A 19,813-nucleotide genomic window follows, 5' to 3' on the forward strand; every position below is an offset into this window, starting at 1 on the left:
TTAGTCAGCAGTCCCGAGCGGTCATTGATAAGTTTTTTATAGATCAATGAAATCGTGCTGTCCGGTACATGTCCATCTAGCACTCTATCCTCCAGAGGGGAATACTCCGGGATGGAGGCAACGTCCGGGAATACTGAGCATAGCGCATGGTGGATCTGCATATACCGAAAGTACTCCCTGTCCTGCAACTGGAATTCTGTCCGTAGCATCTCGAACGTTTTGAATCCCCCCCACGTCCAGAGATCACCCACCCTGCTGATGCCTATCATGTCCCACTTTTCAAAGCCCTTCGATGTCCACAGGGAGCCCAACTGCTCAGATGCGTATAGTGGCGACGCCCGGGTCAAACGACCTTTCCACCCCATCGCCACATTAGCCGCGTGCCACACTCGTACCATGACACGCGTGGGGCCCGTCAGACGTGCGTCAAGCGAGCTGGAGTAAAGCGCTCGGTTATAATCACCACCCGGCAGTAACATCTTATCCATTTCAAAGGCCGGGTTTAGAGCGGGCCCGTACAGGCCGTGATTAATCGCAGCCAGCTGGGAGGCCCAATAATACCGTTTGATATCCGGGAGGGCGATCCCCCCGTCGTACCATGGGAGCGTCAGCTTCGCCAGGGCGATACGCGGTCTACCTTCCCAGAACAGTCGGCGCTGCAAACTCTCCACCTCGCGAAAGTAGCGCGCCGGGACAACGTCCATTGTGTTCTGCAGAGCGTACAGGAAACGCGGCAGCGACATCATCTTAAACAATGCCGCCCGGCCGAGCGGCGAGAGCGGCAAGCGCCTCCAACGCGCAACATCCTCCTTCAGGCGCTGGAGGGGGGGAAGCAAGTTCTGACTATATCGGGCCTCCGCGTCCAGGGTAATGAAGACACCCAGGTACCGGAATCCCCGCGGGGCGATCTGGATAGGACAGCCCCGCGGAAGGATAGGGTCCTCCCCAGAGAGAACATAGACGCACGATTTAGCCCAGTTGATGACAAGGCCGGAGTTAAGACCAAATGAATGCAACACATCAACCAGCACTATCAGTGATTTACGTGGGGAAGCCAGGTACAGGAGAATATCGTCAGCGTATAGAGATACGCGGTCCTCATACTCGGGGGTCCAGCGGAGACCACGAATAGAAGGTTCCCACCGCAGCCACTCCGCCAGGGGCTCCAAGGCGACCACGAAAAGGATCGGCGATAACGGGCAGCCCTGCCGCGTACCCCTACCCAGCTCGAACGAAGCCGACACTCTACCGTTCACCACGACCTGCGCCAGCGGGCCAGAGTACAACAATTTTACCCAACTGATGAATCCTGGGCCAAACCCAAACTTCGCGAGCGTCGCCCAAATATAAGGCCATTCAAGCGTGTCAAACGCCATAGTGGCGTCCAAGGACGCCAAAATGGCCTGCTCTCGTATGAACGGGACACGTGCGAGCAACCCATGCAAACGCCGCAGGTTAAGCGCTGTATTGCGATGTGGGATGAAGCCGGACTGATCCTGGTGAATGAAGTCACACACTACGCCGACCAGCCGATTGGCCAACACCTTGGCGAGGATTTTGGGCTCTGCATTCAATAACGAAATAGGCCGATAGGATGTGACCCGGTCCCGTGGCCTCCCCTCCTTATGGATAACCACGATAGTAGCTAGACGCTGGTCTAGCGGGAGGGAACCCGCCGAGTGGGCCGCGAGGAACATAGCACGGAGATGCGGTGCCAGAGTATCCGGTCGCAGTTTATACAACTCGATGGGAAGACCATTAGGGCCCATGGCCTTGCCGGAAGCGACCGAACGTATGGCGAGGGCAATTTCTTCAGAAGTTGGAGCGGCGTCCAACGACACTCTGTCCTCCTCCGAAAGGGAAGGCAGCGCGACATCCCTGAGCAGGGCGTGGGAATCCTCTTCAGAGCGGGAGGACACCGGGGAATACACCCCACGGAAATAGTCTGCAAAGCAGGAGACAATTTCTTCTGGCTCAGTGACACACACACCATTCTGTTTCTCAATCAACGGGACAACTCGACTCGCTCTCTCCTTTTTGTCCAACCATGCAATGAATTTACCAGCCTTGTCACCCACATTATACAGTCTCCCCTGTTGCTCTCTACTGAGGCCCCTGGCCGCCTCCGTGACGAGGGCCTTATAAGCCGCTTGCTTGAGTCGGAGAACATGTAATTTGTCATCCGTCACCCCACATTCTAGATCACCCTCCAACTCGGTTATCTCAGCTTCAACCCGAGTCACCTCCTCCCGCTCGCGCCTCCGGGAATGGGAAATAAGGGACAAGGCCTCTCCCCTGAGTACCGTCTTGAACGCCTCCCACAATGAGATTGCCGATGACACAGACCCCACATTCTCGTCAAAGTAGCGCTTAAGGGATTTAACCAGCTCTGCGCGAATGGTGGGGTCACGCAGGTACCAGGGATTAATCGGGACCACCCTACCCTCTCCCCTCGGAAGAATATCAAAGTGCAACAAGAGTGGAGAGTGGTCCGAAATACCCCGTGCCAAATGGCGCACCTCCTCTATCCTCCCAACGTGCGCCGCCGGAACCAGGACATAATCTAGCCGTGAGAGACTACCATGGGCCCCTGAATGGAAGGTGTACTGCAGCTGCGTGGGATGTTTCAAACGCCAACAATCCACCAGCCCCAAGGTATCCAAGAGGCCAGACAACCATGCCTGGGCACGGGGGAGATCCCTAGGGGGGTGACGATCCACAGTTCCGGAAACCACAGCATTAAAATCCCCCCCCACCACTAGAATCCCCTCCGGAAGGCCAAGGAGGAGGCGCCCCAGATCCGCAAAGGTGGTCGTCTGCAGCCCCGTCGGGACATAGACAGACACGAAAACGACCACTCTGCCCTCCATTCTACCCACCAAAACCGTGTAGCGTCCCCTGTCGTCATGGTGCACCTCATCAATCTCCAACGGGAGCGAGTTCTTAATCATAATGCCCACACCCCTTGAACCAGACGTGAAGCCCGAATGGGCCACAAGGCGGTAGCCCCGTCGATTCATGGCACAAAAGGAGTTGCCAATGAGGTGTGTCTCCTGCAGAAAAACTATATCGGGCGAAATTCGCTTCAAGAACTGCAGGACCACACCTCGTTTTATCCTGTCCCCCAATCCATTAACATTCCAGGACAACAGACTCAGTCCCCTACCCCCCATCATAAACAGAAGCCATCACTCGTCCCCCAGAGAGCACTTTAGAAATGATACAACGATGCTTTTGCCTTGTGGTAGAAACGAACAACACCCCACCCCAACCCACCCACCCCAACAAAACTCCCCCCTCCCTGCACCCCTGCATGAGCCCAGACAGCCCCCCCAACTTGCAGTGTGCCTGTCGCCCCTATATAGTAAAACTAGCTAGACCCCCTGGAGGAGGAAAGAGTACCCCTTCTAGACCCCACACAACCTCCAAGGGAGGGGAAAGAACAAAGACAGAAGCTTGGTCGAAAGTGGCATCATAGTCGTCCAGAGTGAGGCCCAATATCAACCCCTCAGTCCCGATCCAGTGGGCCGTCTCCTCCCGCCGCCCCCCCCACCATCACGAGCACTACCCCCAGACAGAGTGTCCAGCCAGTCTCCGGCCGCTTCGGGACGATCAAAAAAGTGCGTGCGACCATCCACCTCTACCCGCAGCTTGGCCGGGAAGAGCATGGTGTATTTTAAGTTCATGTCCCGGAGCCGGCGTTTAACACCCAGGAAACTCAATCTCTGTTTCTGGACCGCTTGAGTGAAATCGGGATAAAAGTTCACCTCCATATTTTCCAGCTTAATCGGCCCTTGCAGTCTGGAGGCTTGCAAGATCGCGTCCCTGTCCCGAAAGTTAAAAATCCGGGCAATGAGAGGCCGCGGAGGGGCTCCGACCTTCGGCCTTCCCCCGGGAACTCTGTGGGCCCTCTCCACGGCAAAGAATTTACTCAGTCCCCGAGGCTGGAGATGGGTAGCGATCAGGTCCTCTACAAAAAGATCCGCCGCCGCTTCCTCCCGTCCCTCGGGTACTCCGATGATGCGGATGTTATTCCTCCGGGCCCGACTCTCGGAATCTTCCAGGCGCCGATCCATACGCGCACTCGCCTGACGAAGTCGGTGCACCTCCGTCTGGAGGGCCGCCACCTCAGTCGTGAGGCCCGACGCGGTGTGGGCCAAAGAATCGACCCGGTCGTTGGTCTTGGAGAGATCAGCCCTCACCAGGTTGACATCCACTAGGACCGCGTTGATTTTATGGGCTAAGGTGTCAAACCGCTGGCCCACCGAGGCCTTCATCTCAGCAATGGCGCCCATGACGTCTTGCAGAGTCAACTCTGTGGGCAAATCCGGGGCATCCGGAGGGCACTCAGAGGACTTGTGCGGCCCACCGGGAGATCCTTTCGGGAGGGTGTAGCGGTCCATGACGTTGGCCTGATGTGCGGCGCCACGCCGGGTCGACTTGGCCTTCAACCGATCGCCATCTTGTTTCGTGGCCATCGTCGCGGGTCTCACACCCTCACCAGCCACGCAGTAAAAGGCAAGCAATCAAGGCCACGGGCTCCGGGGGGTCACCCCAGGACGGCGGAGCGGGCCACAGCAGGCAGGCAGGCTGGGTCACCCAGCGAGGCCACCCCCACACAAAGAGCGCCGCGATCCCACTTGCAAAGACGGCAAGGGGGCGCGAAAGTGAAAGTGAAAGTGCGGGGTACGCGACTCGCCAGGCCCAGCCCGCCGTTGTTGTTCACTTTGTCACCGGGTCGCCCCCAAACGCGAGTCCGGGGTCAGGAGCGAAGGAGGCCGCAAACTTCAATCGGTGCTCACTCCGGCACCCGAGGTCCGATTCGAAAACGGGAAACGGGTACCACCTCGGCTCAGGCTCACCGACACAGTCCCCTCAACCGATGCAGGATGAAGACAGGATAAACGTAGGAGGTCATGGAGGTCCTCGGGAGCCTCGCACCTACGCGGCCATCTTGGTTGCGCGCTAGGCTCCTCCCATACGGATTTGTTTTTTGCAATATGCCTACCTGTCGATTTTGGGCCCCAGCGCAGCCGGCACATAGGGAAACCTAGCAAACCTGTAAATTTTTAAAAACTTGACACCCAGGGGAATCCAGGATGCGGTGACTTGACTGGCTCTCACCAGGTTCTGTTACCCAGATTCCCTTGCAAACCTAAAAGTTTGCCCAAAAAAACCCATTTTCCTCACATTTCTGTTGTGGAAAGTTCTGGAATCTGCGTGGATCCACAAAGTTCCACCCACCCCACGTTCCCCAAAGCCTTCCGATAAAAATGGTGCCTCACTCGTGTGGGAGGCCCAAGTACTCGCGACAGGCAGGGGCCCAAAACGTATTGAGGCGACATTAAAATTGCCTAACACCAAAGAACCTGGTTTTGCAAGGGGGTTACCTGGGTTTTTGACCCCGTGCTCAGCGGCCATCTAGGGAAACCTACCAAACCCACACATTTCTGAAAACAAGACACCCGGGGGATTCCAGGGAGGTATGACTTGTGTGGATCCCCCAACGTTTCCTTACCCAGAATCCCCTGCAAACCTCAATTTTTGCAGAAAAAATCACTTTTTTCACACATTTCTGTGGTGGAAAGTTGTGGCATCACTGGGCTGACACAAATTTCCTACCACCCAGCGTTCCCTCGGGTCTCCCGATAAAAATGGTGCCTCACTCGTGTGGGAGGCCCAAGTACCCGCGACAGTCAGGGGCCCAAAATGTATTGAGACGACATCAAAATTGCCTATCACCAAACATGAAAGGGGGGTCACCTGGGTGTTTGGCCCCGTGCTCGGCGGCCATCTAGGGAAACCTACCAAATCCACACATTTTGGAAAACTAGACACCCGGGGGCTTCCAGGGAGGTATGGCTTGTGTGGATCCCCCAACGTTTCCTTACCCAGAATCCCCTGCAAATCTCAATTTTAGCAGAAAAAGATCACTTTTTTCACACATTTCTGTGGTGGAAAGTTGTGGCATCACCGGGCTGACACAAATTTCCTACCACCCAGCTTCCCCCGGGTCTCCCTATAAAAATGGTTCCTCACTCGTGTGGGAGGCCCAAGTACCCGCAACAGGCAAGGGCCCTAAATGTATTGAGGTGACATCAAAATTGCCTATCACCAAACAACCTGGTTTTGCAAGGGGGGTCACCTGGGTTTTTGGCCCCGTGCTCAGCGGACATCTAGGGAAACCGACCAAACCCACACATTTCTGAAAACGAGACACCCGGGGGCTTCCAGGGAGGTATGGCTTGCGTGGATCCCCCAACGTTTCCTTACCCAGAATCTCCTGCAAACCTTAATTTTTGCTGAAAAAATCACTGTTTTCACACATTTTTGTGTGGGAAAGTTGTAGCATCACCGAGCTCACACAAATTTCCCACCACCCAGCGTTCCCCCAGGTCTCCCGTTGAAAATTGTGCCTCACTTGTGTGGGAGGCCCAAGTACCCGCGACGGGCAAGGGCCCAAAACGTAGTGAGGCGACATCAAAATTGCCTATCTCAAAACCACCTGGTTTTGCAAGGGGGGTCACCGGGTTTTTGACCCCGTGCTCGTCGGCCATCTAGGGAAACCTACCAAACCCACACATTTCTGAAAACTAGACACCCTGGGGATTCCAGGGAGGTATGACTTGCGTGGATCCCCCAACGTTTCCTTACCCAGAATCCCCTGCAAACCTCACTTTTAGCAGAAAAAATCATTTCTGTGGTGGAAAGTTGTGGCATCACCGGGCTGACACAAATTTCCTACCACCCAGCGTTCCCCTGGGTCTCCCGATAAAAATGGTGCCTCACTCGTGTGGGAGGCCCAAGTACCCACAACAGGCAGGGGCCCAAAATGTATTGAGGCGACATCAAAATTGCCTATCACCAAACAACCTGGTTTTGCAAGGGGGGTCACCTGGGTTTTTGGCCCCGTGCTCGGCGGCCATCTAGGGAAACCTACCAAATCCATACATTTCTGAAAACTAGACACCCGGGGGCTTGCAGGGAGGTATGGCTTGCGTGGACCCCCCAACGTTTCCTTACCCAGAATCCCCTGCAAACCTCAATTTTAGCAGAAAAAAATCACTTTTTTCACACATTTCTGTGGTGGAAAGTTGTGGCATCACCGTGCTGACACAAATTTCCTACCACCCAGCTTCCCCCGTGTCTCCTGATAAAAATGGTGCCTCACTCGTGTGGGAGGCCCAAGTACCCGCGACAGGCAAGGGCCCAAAATGTATTGAGGCGACATCAAAATTGCCTATCACCAAACAACCTGGTTTTGCAAGGGGGGTCACCTGGGTTTTTGGCCCCGTGCTCGGCGGCCATCTAGGGAAACCTACCAAATCCATACATTTCTGAAAACTAGACACCCGGGGGCTTCCAGGGAGGTATGGCTTGCGTGGACCCCCCAACGTTTCCTTACCCAGAATCCCCTGCAAACCTCAATTTTAGCAGAAAAAAAATCACTTTTTTCACACATTTCTGTGGTGGAAAGTTGTGGCATCACCGGGCTGACACACATTTCCTACCACCCAGCATTCCCCTGGGTCTCCCGATAAAAATGGTGCCTCACTCGTGTGGGAGGCCCAAGTACCCGTGACAGGCAGGGGCCCAAAATGTATTGAGGCGACATCAAAATTGCCTATCACCAAACAAGTGAGGCACTATTTTTCCCGGGAGACCTGGGGGAACGCTGGGTGGTGGGAAATTTGTGTGAGCCCGGTGATGCCACAACTTTCCCAAACAAAAATGTGTGAAAAAAGTGATTTTTTCAGATAAAATTGAGGTTTGCAGGGGATTCTGGGTAAGGAAACGTTGGGGGATCCACGCAAGCCAAACCTCCCTGGAAGCCCCCGGGTGTCTAGTTTTCAGAAATGTGTGGGTTTGGTAGGTTTCCCTAAATGGCCACCAAGCATGGGGCCAAAAACCCAGGTGACCCCACCTTGCACAACCAGGTGGTTTTGAGATAGGCAATTTTGATGTCGCCTTACTACGTTATGAGCCCTTGCCTGTCGTGGGTACTTGGGCCTCCCACACAAGTGAGGCACCATTTTTATCGGGAGACCTGGGGGAACGCTGGGTGGTGGGAAATTTGTGTGAGCTTGGTGATGCCACAACTTTCGCACACAAAAATGTGTGAAAAAAGTGATTTTTTCAGTTAAAATTAAGGTTTGCAAGGGAATTCTAGGTAAGGAAACGTTGGGGGATCCATGCAAGCCATACCTCCCTGGATGCCCCCAGGCGTCTAGTTTTCAGAAATGTGTGGGTTTGGTAGGTTTCCCTAGGTGCCGGCAGAGCTTGGGTTAAAAAACGACAGCTAGGCACTTTGCCAAAAAAGGGTCATTTTTCACTGCGAAATTGAGGTGTGACCACGTTGCGTTTTGCGCCGTTTCCTGTCGTGGACACTAGGCCGACCCACACAAGTGAGGTACCATTTTTCTCGTAAGACTTTGGGGAATGCGGGGTTGGCGGAAATATGTGGATCCACGTAGATTCCAGAACTTTCCACCACAGAAATGTGGAGAAAATGTGTTTTTTTGGACAATTTTTTAGGTTTGCAAGGGATTCTGGGTAACAGAACCTGGTGGGAGGCAGTTAAGTCTCCCCATCGTGGATTTCCCTGGGTGTCTAGTTTTCAAAAATGTATAGGTTTGCTAGGTTTCCCTAGGTGCCGGCAGAGCTATGGTTCAAAAACTACAGCTAGGCGCTTTGCCAATAAAGGGTCATTTTACACTGCGACATTGAGGAGTGTCCACGCTGCGTTTTGCGCCGTTTCGTGTCGCGGGCACTAGGCCGACCCACACAAGTGAGGTACTATTTTTCTTGGAAGACTTTGGGGAACGCGGGGTGGGTGGAAATTTGTGGATCCACGCAGATTCCAGAACTTTCCACCACAGAAATGTGGGGAAAATGTGTTTTTTGACAATTTGTTAGGTTTGCAAGGGTTTTTGGGTAACATAACCTGGTGGGAGGCAGTCAAGTCACCCCATCCTGGATTCTCCTGGGTGTCTAGTTTTCAAAAATGTATAGGTTTTGCTAGGTTTCCCTAGGTGCCGGCAGAGCTAGTGTCAAAAAACTACAGCTAGACACTTTGCAAAAAAAGGGTACATTTTCCTTCTGAAAATGTGGTGTATTCACGTTGGGTTTTCAGCCATTTCCTGTTGTGGGCACTATGCCTACCCACACAAGTGAGGTACCATTTATATCGGGAGACTGAGGGTAATTCAGATTTGTAAAACAACTGTTATTATCTATTGATTTTTGATGCATTTCTGCCATCCAAATGAAAGATGTTATGCAAAAAAAAAGTCATTTTGAAAAATGACCGATTATTCTCATGCTGGTATGAGTATTCCCAATTTCGAAAACCTTCAAATATATACTGTTTCTAAACTCTATAATTTGTTCCCGTTTCAGAAATACATAGGTGTCTTTCATACCGATTTTTCCATGTATACATTTTCCCACAATAATTGCTATATACCCGGTACATAATAAAAAGTCATTGCAAATTGCTGCTCAGTTTTTCACTCTGGGTTTGTCGGGTTCTTGCTGAACCTACAAGTCCTATAGATCCCCACAACCAGAAAGGTCCATCAGATGTAACTGTATATTGCTTTCAAAGAGCTGTCATAATTAGAAGAAGTTACAGGTGAACACGTTGACACAAAAGGCTGTTTTTTGCAACTAAATTTCAATTTTTCCTATATTTAACTGTTAGTTTCTATAAAGAAACCTTGAAGGATCTACACAAATGACCCCTTGCTGAATTCAGAATTTTGTTTACTTTTGTAAAATGTATAGCTTTCCAGGATCCATTATTGCTTTCATACCCATTTCTACCATTAACTGGAAGGAGGTTGAAAGCATAAAAAATAGCAGAAATAGGCTATGTCCCAGAAAAATGCCAAAACTGTGTAAAAAATGTTGGTTTTCTGACAAAAGTCGGTCATTCCCTAAAAGCTGGGAAAATGGTGATTTTAGCCGCACAAACCCTTTTTTGATACCATTTGCAGGGAAAAACCCAGAAGCTTTCATTTGCAGCCCTTTTTCCCATTTTTCCAAAAAAAAACAAAATTTAGCTGTATTTTGGCTAATTTCTGGGACCCCTCCAGGGGAATCCACAAACCCTGGGTACCTTTACAATCCCCATGATATTGGAAGAAAAGGACGCAAATTTGGCATGGATACCTTATGTGGTCAAAAAGTTACAGGGGCCTAAGCGCGCACTACCCTAAATAGCCAAAAAAAGGCTTAGCACAGTGGGGGAAAAGGCCTAGCAGCGAAGGGGTTAAATACATTTAAATATATTCACCAAGCCTATGTATTGTCAATATTTGAATCAAATAATTTTTCGTAGTCAATATTCTTGTACTTTACACATCAAGCATGTAAGGTTTGCACTAGAGACCGCCAGAGACTGGAGTCCCACTCCCTCAATAGGTTGCGTGTGTCACTGACTTAACTAGAGCCTTCTGCTCTTCTTGATGAGAATGCACATGAACAGAGAAGCGCACATGGAAGTCTGCACACACGTTCGATAGCTAGATATTTTCTAGGCAAACCACTGCTCTTTTTTGCAGATATGAATTATGACTTTGCAGTTGTTCGAGTTCCAATGATCTTGGTGTCATTGGGGTAATTTCATCCAAACCTCTGTGATTGCTCACTATCTGAGCGTCGTCATCTGGCACTTGGAATTTTGCATTGAATTTCCAAAAGCTCAATGTAAACAATGTTCAGGGTGTGAAGTAGAGGGGTGTTTTGTTGTACACCAAACACATTCAAATATTTTGAAATCTGCATTGGGGAATGGTTGTCTACTGCACTTTAATACAATGCTCAGTACATTTCAACCTGCATAACACACCTTCACTATTAAAAACAAAGAGCAAGCCTAATATTATGTTTTATGAAACTCCCAGAAAGTGACATTGAGCTCCATGTGAATGGTTTGCTTTTGTGCATCTGGTTCCATACACATATCTGCAAGTCAGTAGCCCACCAGCAGAACATACTAGAAAGCTTACTATTTGTTTGAGGCAAAAATACGAAAACACTATGCTACACATATATCTCATCATGTACACTTTGAGGTGAAAATAATTTGATTGTTTTCATTAACCCTTTATTGCTGGTAGAAGTACAAATCAACTCTACCTATTCAAGCAAGTGAGAAGCCAATTTCAACCCATTTCAAAGGAGGATTTAATTTTATTGGCTAATTTATTCCTCGATAGTTTGATAATAAGCATATTATCTGTTGAAAAGAATACCAAGTATAAAGTATGCAGCAATGCTGACAACTGCCTGGTAGTTACAAAAACTGCTTTTAGCGGTAGTAAAGTAATGATAGGTTACAAAAGCAACAGCCTTTAAGTCTAAGGATGAGGTTTGACACATTGATGCAGTGATCATCTTTTCTTATGAATCTTAAGGGTCTGTTTTAAAAGATTTATGATGGAATTTCCAGCTTGCCATCATGGTGGACGTGTCCTCTCTACTAAGGTCACATTTATAGTTATTGTTTGGGAGTGCAGAGTTTTGTCCACGAAAATTGGCTGTGTCTGCCAGGGAAGCAGCTGCTCTGGGATTGGGACCTCTGGTGAAATATCTGCCATTGCGCTCGACAATCCATATGCAGTGTAAGATACAGTGACATTTGCAAAGTGCCAGTCCCCCTGCACTAGGTCACACAATAGTGATGAAGTCCTTTAACTTATACATATGTATGTACCGCTATTGTACGCAGTGTGTAGAGCAGGTCATGCACTTCATTGCCCATTTCTCAGAATACAATCAAATGAACTAACAGCCACTGTAAAGAATAGCTGTGGCTGGCTTGAACAGTACATAAAGTGATGCATGCAGGGTCAGCAAATTACCTATCAGAAATTCAGCATCTCAAGAGGCTCCTGCTCACTCAGCAGCTCAGACTCTCCCCATCTGCAAAAGTAATTCCCCCATTATTAGGAAGTACCCATCATATCTTACCTTTAATAATGAGACTAAAGTCCTTATCCTCCAACAACACTTCCAAATGTGATTTGTTGACAAATAGTTTTCTGCAATATTTTTGTATGATAACAGTTTTGTGGTCAATTTTCTGTCTTACAACCGCAATGGTACCTCTGATGAATTGCGTTGAATGTCTTCTCATTCCCACTGAAAATATTTCATTCTTGCGATTTTCTGCCTTCCTTGATGAGGAAATCTGCAACTCAGAACCTGAAAGTGGCCAGTGGTCAATGGGAAAGGGGCGATGATGTTGCCCCCACCACATATCTTAAGCCTTACAACATCTCAAAGTAGGCTTCAGTGATGCCAATGACTTTTGTATCTCATCCATCCAAGAGAACAAAGATATGTACATGGAACACCGAGTGGGATGGCACCCTCGCCGCACACTTGCCGGGGTGGGAAATAATTACTCTACACAAAGAAAGTTTATATAACGTTTTTTCAATCACAACTGTACAATTCACAGTTTTCTTAATAAAATCTAACTCAGTGAAATTTCCTATGTTACAGTAACTCTACTGTGAGTATCACTGATCCCATTTTATGGTCAAGTTTCTTCTAACACAGATGAAAAAAGTGTAGTTTTATGAGACAGTAACATAAGTCAATCTTTATCTTCAAACGGGTGTTCAGAGGTCCACAAGGGCTTGGTGTTGGAGGTATAAAAAGTGTCAGAACTTTGTATGTAGGTATGTATAGCAATTTAACAGCAAGTGAACCCAACTGGAGAGCAAACAGGCCCTGTATGAAATGCCGAGACAGGCTTGGCCAATCAGAATGCCTAGAATTCTTGTGCTGGTAGGTGCTGTTAACCACTGTTAATGCCCTGAGCATACACTACTAATGTCCATTGAATTAAGAGGCATGTAGTCAAGAATTCACATTAATTATTTTGTTGTTTGTTTTGGCAAAAGTGAAGAAGGGCATTCAGTCTAAGAAAGGATGTATGACAATATTTAATTGAACCTCGGACAATCCGAACGGTTGAATGTGTTAGGCTGGTAGGCGTTACATTGAGGCGAGATCGACAAGACCAGTTACGTTTGGCGACACCCTCCCCCACCCGTTACATCAGGGTCATGGAGTATTGCCTCTTACATTACATAATCAACACATAGTTGGTACTATTAGGTATCATATTAAGTGCATAACATTCATGCATCTTACATTTATCACTTTTTGTATATAGCACACCCATTTGGAAAACTAATATAGTGAGGACTGAGGGGATCTTTAAGTCCTGGTGAAGAAGCCTTTGCTTCGAAACATGTTGACTATATAGGAGTATCCGCACATTATAGGCAGGACATCTCCGCATCACATTTTTTGACAGGTCCAGCCTCAATGACCTATTAAAGTTTTTTACGTCCGCGAGGCCAGGTCCTTTATAATTCACTCACCCATATCCACTCCCGACCTCTCCTCTCCCTACCCTATCACTAAACATAGTATTGTCATACCAGTGCTCCCGCGTAGTCGTAGGCCGTAGCACGCCCTGTCCCGCAGCGGGGCGGGGAGACCCCAATGATGAAGCATGATACCAAGTGCCCTTTTGGTGTGTGAGGGGTATTTGAACAAACACTGTGTGCATCCACATTTGGATGAGTAACACACTTCCCTAAACACAGTCAGACCATTTTTGGTGGATCTCTTTGATGTAATTACATTCTGTCTTCCTGCGTCAAGATTTGAGCCAGTGCCTTCTAGAAATTTTCTGTTGAATGTAGAAGCTTAGTGTAGTGTCATATAAATGTTAAATGACTGCACTCTTTTGGTTCCTGATGGACTCCGTAGACCTGTGATGTAAGCGTTGGAAGGTAATGAAGTGAATGCAGGTTTAGAACATTGAGTTCTTGCTTACAGGCTGAAGAAAAAATACATGTATAACAATTCCCAGAGTGTGGCGTAGCCACTGTCGAGTACCTGTGCTAGGTAAGATGCTACACTTAGGATAAACCCTGATCTAAGAGGAATGTTGCACAGGCCAACACTTCATGTTAGGTACCACCTCATTATAATTGTATTAAGGTTCACTGAGGTCCCATTTAATTGAATAAGGATTTTAGAACCAACTAAGGATGCCAAGCATGGTCTCCAGGCTCCAAACTGTTGCACTCACACATGTTTTCCTCAAAACTGAAAGACTGGCAAAAACAAAATCTAGCTCCAGAAGAAATCAGAATATTGTGTAAACTGTGAAACTGAAGTTAAACCATTTGAGGCCAAATTTGTAAGTCATTGCTACAGTTATAAAGCCACCAGAATCGGCCAAGAGAGCTTACTCTCTTGAGAATCGATTACTGTTTTTCTCTTCTAATAATTTTTTATTTTCTAATTAACCACAAATAAATAGAAATGTGACCCTAAAATGTGAGTTAGCCAGAAAAATGTTAAATATTTCAGTTGTAATTGGGTGTGATTTCATTGTTCTAAGCACAGTGCTTGTGCGATCTGGTACACCAAGGAATGGTCCAGTTTTACTCATGCAGACTGTATCCTACAGATAGAATCATTTTTATTTTTTGCTTTGGTACAGTGGCAACAAAGGTTTGAAACCGATGCGACCCTATATCCCAGGAGAACCATGTTCCAAATGTGACTCGGGGCATGGCTGGTGTGAACATGGACTATGCAGTAAGGAACTTGCAATATATAACACAGTCAGTATTTTAAATAATGGTTTCATTCTGCAAAATCGTCGTGTTTTACATCCACTAAGTCAGCATGCTTTCTTGTTTCTTGTTTGTGGACCCGATAACAATACCCTATAGAGACATATATACACAATCTCTTTGCTTCTTTCACCTTTTTAGCTCACAAGACTTAGTCTCATCAGAAATATAGAGTAACGCCTCCATGGGGAAACACTGCAGTGAGTTGGGCAAGTCCACTGATAGCCCTCAATGTGATGGGGCCCTACGTCGTCAGTTTGCTGCTTTGGTTTTAACACATGCTCTGCATTACTGAGTAGGAAAGAAGGAATGTGCCAGGATCCCATGAGACCTCTTTCCAACAATAAAGACACATTCTCCTAGTCCATGCACCACGATGTCCCTTCCTGCCTTTTCTCACATTTATTTTTGCTGCAAGTCTTTGTTCTTTGAGCACCCGCCCCACCTTCTGTTTGCTCACTGTCACTATTTTTGCTCCTCGCCCATTTCTACATTGCAGCCTTGGTATGACCCACTACTTACCACAGTCATCATCTTTAGATGATCTCTACGTAATGGGTAGCATCAATGACTATAATGCTACTCTCCCTTCTATGTGGTATGCATATCAATGTGTCAAAACAAATTCTGAACATGACATGCCAAAGTGATATATACTGCTTTTTGGGTAAAGACATTTTAAGTTTGTGTAATAACACTCTGTTTTCATTGTGAGTCCAATTTCTAAATTATAATTATAAATCCCTGTATTCATAGGGGTACGTGTGGCCTCATGCAATCATGGAAGTTACAAAATCAGGCTCCAGATCAGCCACATTATTATGTGCAATCCTGCAATAGCATAGATATGGGTGCGCTGGAGGTTCCACATGGTAGTTACCTGAAATTAACAAATCCATGGCTTTAGCCTTAAAGGACAACCAGAATTGGTTAATTGGTCCTCTGCTCCATCATATAATGACATAGACAGCTGCTTGTGTAAACTTCACTTTTACATTTTATGTATCTGCATCCACCTCTCTTGCAATTAGAGTACCTTATCATTTAAGAGGTAAATCGTTATTTGGTACCTCCTAGTTCATACCACTTGGAATCATTGCATAACCATATATAGCTATACATTCCTTAGCCTATCAAACACACATAAAAAGTGGTCATTACTAGTGATTGGAATTTAGAACACATCATACTTGTAGGAAAGTAAATTATTATTTGGGGTGGACAAGTGTCCACCTCAAACTATGTGGCAACAGCTGGCTAGATGTCAGATAAATTACATAAAGTAAACTTGTGATCAATCCCTCGTAACGTGACTCAAGAATTTAAGCAGTGCATAAGCAGCAGAAAAGTCACACCAAACACAATAAAACTCCGATCGAATTTTAGTAAAAATAGAAAACAATTATGAGTAAAATAAGACCAAGATGACACAATCTAATAAGGTGAATCGGAACTATGAATTTTTAAAGAATTAAAGCAAAAAAGCACCTAGAAGATAAAAGTGTCCCATGTAAATCAATAGTCATGGAAGACCGGGACCAAGGTGCAATCTCCACCCTGCATTGGATACACTGAGTGGATTGGTCCTGTTGAAAACCTGGAAGTCAAAGACTTCCAAAAGGGTTCAAAGTCTCACTTTAGAAAGGGAATTTGTCACTTTCTTGAAGGAATTTGTTTTTAAGCAGTTTGGTCCCGCTTGTGGGAATGTATGACTTTACAATGCATGCAATAACCATGCATGCCTCTACCACACATGTTAAGTATATGTAAAGTAAGTATATATAATTTCTATCTTTTCAATTTTAAATAATTTATATTTTTGGGGGGTCCCCCACCCACATTTATATGTATCCACTACTCGCCCCTAAACCCTAAAATTACCCTTACCTCCCTTTACCACTAACCACCCCAAACCATAAAATTACCCTTGCCTCCCTTTACTACTAACCATCCCATAACTCTAAAATTAACCTTACCTCTATTTACCACTATCCACCACTAAACCCTAACATTACACTTACCTCCCTTTAACACATCCCGGACGTAATTTTTTTTAAAAATCACATCATTATGTTATTAAAAAAAACATACTTACCTGTGTGGTAAAGGTACAAATACCTTCATGGCACTTACCTGTGTGTTAAAGGCTCAGTGGTAAAAGCACTGCATGGAAAAGACTGTGTTGTAAAGGCTGTTTTCCCCGCTGGTGCTCTGGAGATTTTTTTATTTTTCTCTGAATGTTTTTCAAGTCCCAATTCGGACTGGGACTTAGTTATTTATTTGGAGGTGTGGAGAACTCTTCCTAAGATGAAGCTGCAATCCAATCTGTAGCGGTGAAACTGCAGATCGGGTACTTTTTCTGGTGGATCCTGCTTAAGCTCCAGAGGAAACATTTTCAAAAGTTTACAAACTTTCTTCTTGTGACCAAACAACCAAAGGAGTACACTTTCAAGACTACCAGGACCTCAGGGGAATGTACGTTAAGGCTCTCAGAGTGTCAGGCAAAGTCCAACAGTCAATTCTAGATCCAGTCCAGTTGCCATTGGTCCACTGGGATTCGTCACAGGAGTGTTCTCTTTGGCTTTTTAATCTTCATGAAGCCATCCAGGGGTTCAGCCTCATGATAATTAGAGCTATTTTTGTCCTTGGATTTCAAGTTGAAGGATGTCCAACCTCATTAGGCCCTTCTCACAGGTCACAGATTCTATGTGTAGCAGGTTCAGTCTGTCTAGTATCCTTTCACAAGTCCAGCAGTGTTATGAGGAGGGATGGGGGAGGATCTGGTTTGTAGGGTTCACCAGCCTGTGAGTGGGAGACACCCTAGAATACTCCTAGTCCCTCTCTGACCAATGTGGTAAATGCTCCCAGACCCTGGTCTACCCACATTTTCAGTAGTTTGTTTGCCTTACAGCAAACAGACCCAAAATGCAGTGTAGCTGAATAAATCCAAGATGGCCAAAATCTTCAGCCACACTAAACTTGTGCTTTGAAAGCTAGGTATGTGTGGGGGTTTTACTATGGAAATTTCTTGTGTTCTCCCAAATGTAACACTAACATATCCAGTTTGAAGCAGGCCATAGACTCATACCATAAAATGAGACAGACGTCTAGTAAGACAAAGCAGATTTCTGCAGTAACCAGACAGGGGATACACATCAATGTGCATGGTCTGTCTGAGGCAAATGTTTTGCATTCGCCTCAGACTGGCCATGCAGGATTTAATACTGTGGGGGCAGAAATTTTCTGCTGAGCTCAGATGGGTCCTCCCTGCCCATTCAGATCGACCTACCAATCACAGTGGTATATTTTGCTGCTCTTGGAACAAATTTGACACCTCATTACAGGCAGGGCAGGAATGGCCAGCAGCTACAGGCTAAGGCTAAGTAGCCTATGGTGGCTCAGGCAAGTAAATATAACTTTTCCAAAAGTTATATTTCAGAACTAGTTAAAAAGGAAATCCAAATTTACCAATGAAATCGATTTGTAAAAGTTAGGAAAAGTCATTGGACTTTTTATGTAGCTATTGCCTACTGATAAAGCAGTAGTGATTTAATCTCATTTAACAGAATATGAAAATTGCTTGTGGTGATTTATTCACTGTAGGTCCATGCTAATGTTAAATTGGGCATGTACCACTTCTAGGCACTATGCTCCTTACCTTATGGGCAATAAGGTAATTTAGGGCTGAGTTATTTAATGCTTATAACAAGGATTTTAGGTCTGTACATTAGTTTATTTTTATGTGTCAGCCTGCAAGCATGAGATCTTGCATGCTGCAGGTGACCAGTCCACAGTATAGGTCTGTGTCATGATTTCAGGGACAAACAGGATGGTGGAATATAGTGCTTTAGTGCATATGTGACATTTAATTTTACATGCCATAAGTGTAGTTTTTACATCATATACAATGGTCTTATAATAAAATGAAATATGCCAAATGGGGTTTTAAGCCAATTTCAACTTTGTTTTAGGGGTCATAGCACATAAACTCAGCACTGGATAGCAGTGTCAACGCGTCTAAGAAATGTGGTTATTGTTTGAGGTGAGTGGAAGGCCTACTCAGGGAATGACCACAATCCTTGTCAGGGCGAACCAAAAAAGTTACTAAATGAACCTGTGCTTAATCCTCTCCTCTTGGCTCAAAAGCAATCAGGCTTAACTCAGAGGCAAAGTGTTAAGTATGCAGCACACAAATAGTAATGAAACGAAAACACAACACAAGAAAAATCCCAAATCAATTTAGAAAAATAGAGTAAATTGCAATACATAAAATTATACCAAAACAACAAAAATACAATCGATAGAATCAGAGGTATGCAATTTCAAAGATTTAGGTAAAAATAGCACCCAAAAGAAAAAGTGCTACTCATGGTCATCTGATTCTGTCAGAATTGGAGAAAGTCAGAAATTAAGGCCGACCATAATGGAGCGTGGGTCTGATTTAAATGGAATACCCTGACCCACCCTCAAATTTGGTTCTGGAGAGTTCTTCTCTTCCCCTATCAAGGCAGCAAAACGTCTGGGTTGACAAAAGGCAGTCACACCTTGAGTCAGATTCCTTTGTGTGTGCTGGAGGCAAAGCCCTTTGAAGTGTAAGAGCGGCAGGCAACAGCTCCTCCTCCAGCCATCCTGCCCAAACCTAGTCCCCTATGTCACTGTCTGGGAGGAATGCACAAAAACCAGCAGCAGAGCCATTCAAAGTTTTGTGACCCTGGACACTGGAAGAAGGCACAAGTGGTTAGTAGAAGAACAAGTGGCATTTTCAGAATTGTGACTTCAAATCTGACTTTACTATTAAATAGGATTTTAAATTACAATTCATTTGTGTCTAAACAGCATATCTCTATCGGCTCCCAATCCATAGTTACCACTTATTAAATGTAATAAGGCAACCCATGGTTAGTTAACGGGACAGGAAGGCCTTGCAACAATGACAAAAAACTTTAGAGGTTTTTCACTATGAGAACAGGTCAAACTTGAACACACATGTCCTACTTTTTAAATACACTACACCCTGCCCAGTGAGCCTTTGGGGCCTATCTTGAAGTGACTTATAGGTATTAAAAAGGAAGGTTTGGGTCTGGCAAAAGGTTTGTTTTTCCAGGTCAAAATGACAGTTTAAAACTGCACTACAGACC

At 46.3% G+C, this 19,813-nt stretch overlaps 1 protein-coding gene across 3 annotated transcripts in view; it reads left to right on the plus strand.

Annotated features, from left to right (window-relative positions):
• Positions 1–19,813, plus strand: part of LOC146776132 (scoloptoxin SSD976-like) — a 291,071-nt gene that overhangs the window by 174,627 nt on the left and 96,631 nt on the right. For all 3 annotated transcript variants that reach the window (XM_085638128.1, XM_085638130.1, XM_085638129.1), the window contains exon 5: positions 14,540–14,637. In XM_085638128.1, coding sequence (XP_085494254.1) covers positions 14,540–14,637 — 98 coding nt within the window. The remainder of the gene's footprint in view (positions 1–14,539; positions 14,638–19,813) is intronic.

This window comes from Triturus cristatus, chromosome 12 (assembly GCF_964204655.1).
Source record: "Triturus cristatus chromosome 12, aTriCri1.1, whole genome shotgun sequence".
Taxonomy (NCBI): domain Eukaryota; kingdom Metazoa; phylum Chordata; class Amphibia; order Caudata; family Salamandridae; genus Triturus; species Triturus cristatus.